Source organism: Arachis ipaensis, chromosome B08 (assembly GCF_000816755.2).
Source record: "Arachis ipaensis cultivar K30076 chromosome B08, Araip1.1, whole genome shotgun sequence".
In the NCBI taxonomy this organism is placed as follows: Eukaryota; Viridiplantae; Streptophyta; class Magnoliopsida; order Fabales; family Fabaceae; genus Arachis; species Arachis ipaensis.
The window spans coordinates 5,508,562-5,521,989 of NC_029792.2; the positions used below are offsets into that span (position 1 = coordinate 5,508,562).

The window sequence follows — 13,428 nt, forward strand, 5'->3', positions numbered from 1 at the left end:
TAGTATCATATATAGCTTTTTTTTTTTTTTCTATTTGTTGAAAATTAGGTGTAATTAACAAGTGAATTTCAATATTTAAAAAAAATGTAGCAAAAGCTAAGGTTCAAATAAGAATGAGGGAAATTATTGAGTCTCTCAATTAGCATATTAATAGAGATACTAATTTTCATTATTTGAAAGAAAAAGAAAGGTTGATAAGAATTTGCTAAGAGCAAAGATCCTTATTTACATAGAGATTTTATCATCATTCATCAAATGCTATTCACTCTTGTGGCTTGCGGGTTTCAACATATATATAAAAAGAGAAGCTAATAAATACATGGGTAGAAATCCTAATGGAGCCTTTTACAAAAAGTAATGAAGGCCTAAAGGGAATATGCTATAGTCGGCAACACGAATTCTAATCTCAAATCAAATCTTTCTTAATAAAGTGAAAAAAAGAAATCAAAAATAAAAATTAAAGCAAAAGAAAAAGACAGTCATGATCATGTGTTTGCATGGTCGTGAAAATTCATTTCAATGATTTATAATGTCTTATTCTTGATGATTATATCTTTATCCTAGTCATCATAATCATCACGTAAAACATCTACACGTTGGTGTCAAAGAACTTACAGGAGATTCAACTTGAAGTGCACTAGTAGCTATGGTTCTAATCATTCTTAATTTGCCTTTGAAATAAATATATGGCAATAATAATTAAGAGATGAAAAATTGGAATAATAATGTGAAAACATATTCATGCACTCAGATATATATGTAGGTCTAATAATGTTGAGATAGATGAACTAAAAATAGCATTGCATATAGACATAAATCAACAACTATATATCTGTGGAAAAATATAGATAGACAATAAAAATACTAAATAATGTGAATAATAGATATATTAGATGTTCATTTTCCTAGGTGTACATATGGTTATTTTAATATTAAGATTTAGATGATTAATTTAGAGGTGTAATATGTTTTTATTTGATTGGTAGTTGTTCATGTTGTTCAAAATGGTCATTGTTTACCTAACATTTTTCTATATTTATATATCTAGCCTTAAAATAAAATAAAAAAGGAAAGAATTTAAAGACTATATGTGTGATTGTAAAGGAAATCGAAATTGATATCTAAGTTGAGACTGTGGTTAATTTTCTTTTGAAATATCTTTGAAATCTCACAACATTCCAAAATTAAAGGAACTACTACTGGTCAAACTAAATTCCCAATTTATAAACATGTATGCATGATGTTAATATGGTTTCTTAGAAGATTCTAGGTTCAATTGGTTTCTATATGTAAAATTAAGTACTTAATTAGATAATCTCAAATAATAAAAATAGTTAGAAGAAATAATTAAACATGAAGATTAGGGGTTTGTAAAGTTGAGAAAGTGATGAGGAATGAACCTGCATATTGTTATATCTGTTGAAAGTTTTGCTGCAAATGGAGCAAGCAAACTGCATAGGTCCAACAAGGATTTGTGAAGGACTTGGTATCCAAAACCTCTTATTCTCTTCCTGCTTTAACCACCAATTCTCCAATAATCTTCTCTCCAATAACTTTTCTTCTTCTTCTTCTTCTTCTTCTTTTTCTTTTTCTTTTTCTTCCTCCTCCTTAACATGCAAAACCTTCTTTTTCTCATCATCATCAGCAGCAACAACTCCTACTGTGTTGTTTGTTGGTAATCCAATGTGCAAAGCCACAGTCATCAACTGTTGTTGTTGTTCCACCTTCTCTTCTTTCACCTCAATACCTTCTTCGTCTTCTTCTTCTTCCTTCTTCTTTAAAATGGGAAAAAACTCTATAGTTTCTCGGTGTTCATCAGTGACACAGGGAGGTGGAGTTTGTGATGATAAAAATAGTGAACTAGTTAGAGATGAAGATGGTTTGAGCCACTCAATGAAACTTGGGTTGTTATTATTATTGTGACGGTATAAATTCTTATTTTCCCTCAAACCCATTTCAGAGAGAGAAAGAAGGAAAGAGCGAGTGAGTCCCTTGATTTGTGAAATCAAATCCTGGCTCTGATCACTTCAAAAAAGGATCGGAGGAGCTGCTATATATCCAAAACTTTAATTTGTGTCAGAAAAAGCCAGCACTTATATATAAAAGGAAGCCTTTATGCAACTTTTTTTTTTTACCCCTTACTTTTTCTTTCTTTTTTCCTTAGTGAGAAAAGAGATTGGTAGGGGATAGAAAATGACATGCCAAACACCACTCACCAATATTACTAGAAAAGAATAATCATCCTACACTAGTGTGTATATATATATATTGATATAAAAAAATATATTATTATTGTGTAAAAAAAAATTCGAAAATTAAGAGAAATTAATTGTGCTATTAAATTTGTATTTTTTATTATATGTGAATTCTCTCTATTAATTTAATTTAAGAGTTATTAAATTTTTTACTTTATTAACCATTTTTAATTTTAGAAGTCATTTTTAATTAAATGATGATCTATTTATGCACTATTAATATATGTACTCCAATAAAATTCTATTATTAGTGTGAAAGCTAAGCTTTTATTACAAACCACTACTTGGTAATAGATATAGTGTGAAGCGAATGAGTTTTAACCCCTTTTTTTCTTTTCTTTGTTTCATTCTAACATTTTAATGGAATTTGACCCATCCACAGCAAGCTACTTAAGCACACCCGGATTTTCTCCAACATTGACCTTAAGCAAGTGATCTCAAATGAGAATATGAAAGCACATAGATGTGCATTTTGGTCAATACCTAAACGGAGAAAAATATTGTAAAATGACGAACAAAAAGTAATTAATTAACAAGGACCTACAGAGAGAATGTTGTCTTATTATATATTTTTTTTTAAAATAATATATGCATCGTGTTGGTTACCTTCAATAAATCAATAATTAAAGGGAAGAAAATGACGCTTAATTGTTGGTTGATTATGGCTGCCGCATCAACCGATATATATACGTGTATATTTCAATTTTTTTTTCCGTAACAACAGGTATATATATTTCATCATCATAGAATCAGATAGAATGAATATCAGATATTAGATGCTAAATAAAATGCAACGTCTTATATATTATGTTTGCCTCATCCTCAACGTGTTCATAAAGTACAAAATTGTCCAGTATTCCCTTTTACCCATAAAAAATTCTCCACTAAATTTAGACAAACAACTTTTTCTTGGGTAACTACATAGTAGTTGAATGGTAATGTTACGTAATCAAAAAATTATAAACAATAAACAAAAATACATATTTTATAATATTTTTATGATTTAATTATTCTATTGGTCCTATAATTTTGTACAATTTTTAATTAGGTTCCTATACTTTTTTTCTTTTTAATTGGTCCTGCACCAAATTTTTTTTTTCAATTATAATCTATCCATAATAATAATAAAATTAGGATCTAAATTAAACCTTAAAAAAGAAATTAAAAAAAAAAGAGAACAAGAAAAACGTAATGAAGGTCTTAGTTTGTATATGACATACATATATATATACGCACATGAGAATGGGAAATGGTAATCTCTTCGCACCCATCTCATTGTCTTATTATATGTTTTCATGGCTGCACTCGATGACTGAGTTTTGTATTTAAATTAAAACCATATCTTTAATTTAATTTCTCACACAAAATGCTCACATCCGTAGTTTAAATTATTGACTAGAAACTAGTCACATACACATTAATACAGTTTAAGTAAACACATTATTGTTATTCACCAACTTTTAGTGTGAAACTAAAAACAAACTTTTATTTTGTACAATAAAGATCTTTCTAGAGATTTGCTAACCTTTCACCTATATGCATGCACGTCATTTTTTCACAGAGAAAGGTTAAAAAATCTGTACAATTTATTATTTTTAATGAGTAATTAGTTAATAATATTTAAAAATATAGACTAAAAATATATTATTGATGAATTGGTAGACTAAAAAAATTAGACTAATAATTAAAAGTGTTAGCTAAAAATAATAAAAGGATTAGACTAATGGTTGAACTTTTTTCTTTCCTATATTCTCTATCTAGTCTCTAGTTTTTTATTTTTTATTTTTTGTGTGGTCTCTAACTAATTTATTTCTTTGGTTAAAACGTTTTATATTATTGCTTGATTTCTTTGGTTTTTCATCTATTGCTTAATTTCAAACCGTAAATAAATTAAGGTCCAATTCTGTGACTTAGGTACACAAAAGTACGAAATGGTACATAATTATTAATGAATTAGGTATATATGTATGTTGGGAAGTTATAGTAGCTTCGTATCATTGTCGGGTATTAATTTCATTTGTGTATGTAAATCCATTAATAATCTAAGGATTAATTCGCATCAATCAAAATCCCTCACCTCTGTTTTTGTCATTATTTATCTATCTGTATGTACTATCTGTATATTAGCAAACAGTTCTTGTTGTCCCATGAACACATTGACAAATTGAATTTCTAAACAGCCACTAATTAAGGGACACAAATGAATGGGTGGTCACAATCTGATATATCGATTGTCCCGTATTGAAATATAAATAAAAGAGAAGTCATATTTTGACAATCAATTTTATTTTGTGTATATTAAAATCAGTTACTAAAATTAATTATTAGTATAAAATATATATTAAAATATAAATATACATTAAAAATAAATTAAATCACACATATATTTATACATAAATATATTAGTGGCTAATTTTAGTGGCTGATTTTAATATATAAATAATATTTTTATAGGTAAAAATTTTAAAATTATTTTTAAGTTTTATTTTGTTTTAATTGTTATAAAAGTTTTAATTTACATAAAATATATTTTTGGTGGCTAATTTTTCAAATAAAAATTAGAACCAATTCAACAACAATTATATAAGAATAACTTTCAACACAAGTAAATCAAACATAATTGTTATGCATTATTGTTGGATTGATCTTAATTTTTTTTTTTAAATTTAGCTGTTAGAAATATATTTCACTACAAGAAAAACGTTGAATATCGTCGGATTTACCATCAGAAAACGGTTAAAATTCGACGGTATAAACCTCGCTAATAACATATTACCGGCGGATATAGCGACGGAATAAAGTTGAAAGAAAACAAAATCTATTGAACGTTATAGGCAAAAAATTTCCGCCAGTAACATTGGCGCTATATCATACGTCTCCGCGCTATTTTAATCCGATGGTAATACAAACGAATTTTTTTTTTAAATGATTGGGTTGTTATCATTGATATATTCCGATGGTAGTCTTTTTTATTTTTTTAAATAATATTTTTCATTCATCTATAATGTACCCTGATAATTAATAATCGAAACAGTGCTTAAAATAAATGTGAAATATCAAATATATAAAGTAAAAATACAGAATAATGGTAATTGAAATATTTGAAATAATGCTAATTATATTATATTCTTCTCAAAGTTTTATAAAAAAAATACATATCACAAAACTATATTTATATTAATCCTATTCATATTCATCATCTTCTTCCTCTAGTTTACTATCCTTCTCTTTCGAGGTAGTTTCCTGATCATCGTACTCGTCTTCCTCTTCTTCGTCATCATCAACCTCGTCTTCTTCTTGAAGATTGTCGTCTTCACGTGGTAGTGTGTCGTCATATATTCCAATAGGTCAATTATGTCATCATCCATAACAACGCTACCTAAGAATGATCGGCTCACCAGTATTAATCACTATTTTCGAAGGAGTTGGGTCATCAATCTGGTAAGGTTCCTGACCTTCTATCCTATCATCAAACTCGATGCGGCATCTTAGCTTAATCTTAACGACAACCACCCAACTAAACTTGCATGAACTGGGATAAGACAAATAGTATACCTGTCGTGCATTTTGAGGTAGAATAAAAATATTGTGGTGCCTATATTTTCTGGATATATTAACTTCAGTGATATCGTAGACCTTGTGCTTTTGTATTCCTTGTCGTGAACTTGGATCATACCATTCACATTTAAACACGCACACCTTGTACCTATTCAAATTAGAGGCAGACCAGCTGATTCCCTACTCGTCTACTTCTCCATGTTCCGTCCACATCCAATACGCATTCTTGAACCCGTTACGATAGAGGTGAAGCGTTATATTCGCAGGTCCTAACCACTTAGTCAGCCAATACTTTTCACAAGGACACTTAAATACTCCTTTAGACTTAAACGGTTCCATGTTGAATACATGCCCAACAAACACGTCAACCCCCTCAAAGAACTTAGGTTTTAATCCCTCATCCACCGTTATCTCTATCATACATCCATAGACGATGACTTAGAATCATATTGAAATACACACCTTAGAATTCAACGACCAAGACAAATTATTAAAATTTTTAGAAAATTCGGTAGAATGTACCCTATAATTAGAATTTTCTACCAAATACAGTTATCATTTTCTACAAACCAATTAAAGATGTTTTACAACAAATTAAATGAAATTTTGGCAGAACTTTTCCTTAATTCAGAGACATCCAACAAATAAATATAACAGATTTAACAAAGAAAATAGCTGCAAATATAAATTAAAACAAACACGAATTTAATATCCTAACTGTTCTAGTACACAACTCTTTATAACTCTACAATTTTTTTATAAACAAGGGTTTTGAGAAGGCGCCTCTACATGACCTTCTCCCACTTCCATCCTAAAATGCTATCCTAAGAAAAGTAAGTCCAATATAAAACTTAAATAATTGATTATAGTTAGAGATAGAAAACCTATCTAAAACACGGATGCACAGAATATAGAAAAAACAAAATCTAATTGATTTTAGAAAAATAACACCATCCTAATAAGAAAGAAAACTTATTAAACTCACAAGGTAAAACTAATTAATTCAACAAAATAGACAAAGTTTTCCAACAATGTCGAGCACTCTTAATCTCACCATACTTAACCTACCGTAACTTAATTTAATTTATATTTACATTAAATTAACATAAGAAACCCTAATCACAAACTTCATTACCTTAATTTAATCAATGATTTAATAATAAAATATATAACAAAACCGTAAAGTCACAAAAAAATATGAAAAAACTAAAAACCCTAAACCAAACTCTAACCAGTAACTTTAATTTAATCAATAATTTAGTAAAATACTTAACAAAATTCTAAAATTATAAAAAATCTGAAAAACCTTAAAAAAACTATACCAAATCTTAATCACAAATTTCATTACATTAATTTAATCAATAATTTCATAAACTACTTAACAAAAAACTCTAAACTCACATAAAAATTTAGAAAAAATAAAAAAATTATAATAAAATTATCTCTGATAGTGGCTGTAAGATGCTAGAGGCGTGGTGGTAACACAAGGTGGTAGTGACGACGACAACATCACTATCACCGACGGCTTCAGCGGTGACCGACATCTCCAGCAGCTAGAACGTCCAACGGCGACGGCAGCGAAGGCTCCAGCGAGTTGTGGCGACGCCAGCAACTTCTCCCCTGACTAGAGACCATGAGAGGAGAGAGAGAGAGAGAGAAGAGAGAGAGAGAGTGAACTCACAGAAGTGAGTTGAATTTTAACCCAACATTATTATTGGATTTATCGGCGGAATGTTCCGTTGGTAATAAATTGCGTAAACGCAGCATTTCACTAAAGCGAGTTACCGTCGGCAAAGTCTGCCGGTAAAGTTGTGTCACTAAAATAATATTTTACGTCATTTATCACCGTCGAATTTAGAGTCAAGACATAAAATCCGACGATAATCAATTTGTGGAACCATATCTACTTTGCAACCCACGCTAAATCCGACGGTAATGGACGCTGCTAAATCCAACGGTATTCATCGTGTTTCTTGTAGTGTTTGAAGCAAATCGAAAACTTTTAGGACAAAATTAAAACAAAATAAAGTTTAGAGATATTTTTAAAATTTTTGTCAAACTTTAGGGATAAAAAATATACTTTATCCTATTTTAAAAATTCTGATTTTAAAATTCCAAAAACTAAGATTAGATTTAGAAACACGCGCCACCAAACATAAATCCCTAATCTAACCTCCCGCTCTAATCACTCTCCCACTCCGAAGCCGCGACTGTTGTGCCTCCCCTCCACCATGTCATCAGTTGTGCTCCCCACCGAAAACCGTTTATTAATAAATATGATCTGCTAAAAAGGAGCCAGGTGATCTAAAGAAGCTAATATGATTTTTCATAATTACAAAATGAGTATAATGATAGGTAATTGATTTTTTTAGCCAACATCAATAATTTTTTTAAGTTATTTTATTTATCTTAAATTTTAAATTTTAAATCATAAATTCTTCATCCTAAATTTTAAATTACAAACTCAAATTTAAAATTGGCTAATATTAACTAACTAAATTAGTTACTTATCCTTTTTAACTTAACCATTACTCCATTAGACTCATTTAACAAAGCTAGTTATACGAGTTGACAAATTTCCATATTTCATCGAGGTTGGAATAGTACAAAATACTCTTATTAGCCTCCGAAATGGATTTACTTCAATGTTTAAGTATTTTAAAAAATATTGGTCTTATTAATTTGTCTCTGGCCGAAATTATTGAAGTCCAACTATTTGAATGGAGCACTTACATTTATTTCTCTAGTGAAGATCCAGGAATGAAGCTTCCCCAAAGGAAGCACTGTTGGTGATTGTCTCTTTCTTTGTTAAATTCCTTCCCAAAAAAAAAATGGTAGATAAAAATGGTTTCAGTTCAATTCGTGGTTGATTAAAAAAAGTAGTCCGCAATTGAAGGACTTAGTCTTTGGTAGTGGAGCTTATAAGAGGGATAAAGAAGAGACAAATTACTCAATGTGTTTGTTGCCTGGACTTAAAAATAGTTTGAAAGATGTTTGGGGTCACACATATGATATTAATAATAATAATGATGACTAGAATTCAATATAGGTGTTCCAACTTCTACCCGTCATGATTAAGATCATGATCCGTTTTCAATATAACCCATAAAATCTTTAAAGAATGGGATGTTGCACAAATTGCACCCACTTAGAATTAGTATATAGTGTTTAATTAAATTGAAGCTTACTCTAAAGTCATCCAACAATTACATTTCCGTGTTGAACGTTTGAGTGAGTCAGTAATTATATAGTATTTTTTTCCCTTTTCTGTTTCATGTTGGAGGAAAACGATTAATTTTTTTTTGGGTAATGTTAGGGAGACAAAAAAAACAGCCAGAACTTGCTTTATTTAGCATTTATTAATTGTCGCAACAATTAATGAATGCTAAATAAGACAAATTATGGCTGTTTTTGGCTAATTTTCTTTGATTACCAAATATTTCCGTTTTTTTTTTAATATCGGATGATATTTAGTGTAATGCATTGTGTGTTTTACTCCGATATCAGATATTAGTAAAAATTGCTTTCTGCAATTTTTAGACAGCAGTAAAAAGATAAAAAAAAAAAACAGAAAATAAGAAAATAAAGGGGACGACTAGAAGTATGGTGTGAGCAATTTAGAAAGGAAATGACAAAATTTGAGACTTATAATTATAGAGGCTCAAATTTTTTTTATCACTCTCACAAATTACCTTACCATACATCAAATTGCCCCACCATACTTTTAGTCACCTCTCCATTTTCTTCTTTTTTGCTATTTTTTGGTTTTCTTATTGTTTTTTACGTACAAATTATATGGAATAATTACTACTAACCTCTAATATCACAGTAAAATATACAACTATATCATAATTACGCATTATACCAACTTAGCCAATATTTAAAAAAAATTACGAGAAAAACTATTTGAATATTTCTCTGATCCAACATTCAAAGTATTGTATAACATCAGAAATGCACTAACACAGGACATAAATATACAAGACATTATTGCACATATAAAATAAAGTATATAACAACTCTATTAAAATTTAAATTATATGATATTTGGTAATTTTATTTTTTTAAAATATGACATTAAAAATTATTAAAAAGTTTACATAATTTGAATATAGATTACTAATCCTGGTATATATAATTAGCTGACGAGTTCAGCTCAATCAAACTAACAAGAATTCTTGTTTGTATTAATTAATAATCTATAAGCAAATTGTAAGAATTTCAAGCTCAACCCACATTATTATCAAAAGTCCAAGTGATGGATATGTTAGTGGAAGTTGACATCATAAACTTGCATCATACATGGTGGCAAGTCTTTCAAGGACAGAAATGAAAGAAACTTAATTAGTGGCATACTTTCAACACATACATTCCAATATATTACATATTTACACAAATTAAAATTCGAGCCTAGCTAGTGATTCATCTTGGTCAAGGTAGAAGTTTATCTAATATCTCTACTATGGTGGCTAACCGGGCCAATTGACCTTGACCTCCTCAATATAATTCTCATGTGAATAATAATGTAGTTCTAATGAATTATAATTTCAATGGAAGATGCCCAAAGAAGTGGAACAAACTTAAAAAGAGTTTAGGCCTATTTTGGCACTCCATTGACTATGGTTTTCCACATTTCTGGTATCTTTCCAAACAAATAAAGGCCCATGACTTCCAAATCTTTAATCATTACTACGAACCCGTCAAGAAACAATTAAATGCTAATTAATGTGTGGAAAACCAAGATAGAAAATAAATTAAACAAGAACATAGGATGTGTTCCTACTTCAATTGGTTTGCATTTTAAAATAGGAACATTCTTTAGTAAACAGTTTAGGCGTGTATGTTCCAACAATTATCCGGTCATAAAAATGTCGTCCTCCAGATGCACTCCCTTATCTCCTCAAGATTTGTTTGGATTGGAGAAAGAATAAACATGAAATTGGAAGGAAGAGTCTCTAATCTACTTCCTTTAAGAATTCTCACGCATTATTTGGTCTCAGACAAATTTTGAATTTGAATGTGATTATTCATGAAACAAATGAATTAACATTACATCGAGATTTCAACCACGAATTATTTTTTTGTTTGAATCACCGTCGTTTTTTCTTTGGGTCTAAATTTGAATATATAAAATCTAATTGTTGGATATTTAAATTGGGCCTAAGCTATTCTATGGTAGTATAAAGCTCAGTCACTGTGGGCCTATGGCCCAATATATGTTGTTGGATTGTATGCTTAATGTCAAGTATTCCATGACAAAAAAAAATGTACTCGTATTTTATTAGTTCTTCTGTGAGGGTTTACTTTTCTATAGCAAATCAATCATAAAAAGGAATTTGATCCTCTAATATGTTGATTAACATAATTAAGTCCTGATATAGACATATGAAATTTGAGAAATGATATTTCATAACCAATTCTGATTGATGATGGTAAAACTAAATAAAGATAAAAGAAAAAGCTTTGGCATCATCTACAGTAATCGATTAAGTTGGTGTTCTTTCTTTAATATATACCGTTTCAAATATGGTGGTGAAACATCATTCATATAACAACCCACTATTAGTGCATCTTAAATTAATTTCAACTTTTTTTTTTATTTGCATCATACATTATAATAATCCACTATTGGTGCATGTCAAAAAGCTACTGTCATTATTGTTCTTAATTTAAGAAAATTTTAAAATGATAATTAAACTACTCATAATAATCATACGTGAAGTCTGGCTAAAATTAATTTTTATGCTAATCAAGAAAGATCCTTAGCTCTTTGGGTTTAGAATTACGATTATTATTGTTATGACAACAATAATGAACCTTTGCGTGATTAGTTATGGAATGCAAAATGTTCCTTGAATAAGAGATCAGACATTGTCTTATTAGCTTATTAGATTGTTCACTTGGGTGTAAGTTTTATTCCTTTTTCTACTGAGCAACTCTTCTTTTGGAATAGTGCTATTGCTATCTATGTCCGATGAGCTATATATAGAGCATTGGTGAAAAAGAATCACTGACACCAGAAAAATAGGCATAATATATAATTGATGATTCCTATAATAAAAAGGTTTCATAAGTAAGTTTTTTAGTTTGTATCTATTTGTATTCCATCATCATTATATCATTTTCCATTTCGCTAGTTCAGTTCAATATACTATAACTTGAAGTAGGGTTTTACAAAAGTTGGAAAAAATTTGGTAATATTTTTTATTTAAAAAATATTTTTTATTGTATTAGATAATTTAGTTAAAATGTTAAATTACTCTTTTAACTCTCGTCTTTACACCAAGAATGAAGATTGATATCTTGGTGTGAGAACAAAAAAATCACCTCTTAAAAATATAGTTATTATAAAGAATTTAATTTTAATGCAGTAATATAGTTATATTTTTTTTATGATTATTGAGGTTGTGAATGTAAAAAAGAGTTATTTTTACTGAGTCATGTTAGATAATCTAAGTTGTTTTGATAATTAAGGTTAACAAAGTTAGTTTAATAACTTAAAAATTGATAATAAAATATTTTAGTTGAAGAAAGAAGAAAAAAATATAAGAAGAAAGTCTTGGTTATAAAATAATTTATTCATTTATTATTTATCTATTTTTACTAAAAATACATTAAAATTAAATTTTTATTAGAAATAAAAGTATATACAATCATATTCTTGTCAAAACATTTTTTGAAAAAAAATAAAAGAACTCAACACTTATATAGTGAAGCTCGATACAAAAGAATATATATATAAAAAAAATTGAAGTGTTCATTTCATGTACTCTTGTTGTATTCCTCCTATTTTTAAATGGGCACACCCTTGAATCAAGCCTCATCACTACTAAACTAATTTTTTGAGAATGATCTTCTATTTGATGATAGTTTTCATATCCCTGCTGTATACACAGATTTTGCACGCTTCATGTGATAGATTTTCATTTACATAATAGGCCACTAGCCACTATCATCACAAATATGATACAAAAGAAAGACTTCTTTTCAGACAAGTATATGCATTGTCTGAGGTGCATGATGGTTAAGCAGTGATTTCACAGTTTCTAAGTTGTTCTAACATAAAAAGGATGTGTTACGTTGACGTTCCTTTCTAGTTTTACTACTATACACGCGCAGCTATGTTGGGCCTTACTTTTTGAATTCGTTGCGTCTCATTCTTTTATCTTTCGGTCCATAACATATCACAGAAAATGAACGAGGCATATCTATCTGTATAACAACTTCAGAATCTTCTCAGACCTTAAATAGTGGGATTTTCATGGACTTGCTTTGCACTTGGATAAAAAAAAAAGTAATACAACCATTATCTTTTAAAAAATTTTAAATAGTGAATTGAATATCCCTCGTTAGTGGTTAAGTTGTCAAACTGCATCGCTCAGTGAGGTTTTCGCATGGAACTAGATGGCATTAGTTTAAACTTTGACAGTATCGATTGTTGACACTCAATCTCTCTTCTCTTCATTAATGAGTTGTCTTTTTTTTTTTTGCATTAAAAATATTGACCATGTTATAATATTCCCATTCTTCTTTTAAACTAACGAACCGCTAATATAAAGTAAATTTAGGAATACTTAAATTTAATAGTGAATATATTAAAGAACAATATGTCCAC

The 13,428-nt window shown here is 29.0% G+C and overlaps 1 protein-coding gene across 1 annotated transcript in view; it reads right to left on the bottom strand.

The window, feature by feature from the left end:
- LOC107614362 (zinc finger protein WIP3) overlaps window positions 1-2,158 on the bottom strand; it is a 10,000-nt gene extending 7,842 nt beyond the window's left edge. The window contains exon 1 of the mRNA XM_016316572.2: window positions 1,401-2,158. Within this exon, the coding sequence (XP_016172058.1) occupies window positions 1,401-1,955 (555 nt within the window). The 5' untranslated portion in view covers window positions 1,956-2,158. The remainder of the gene's footprint in view (window positions 1-1,400) is intronic.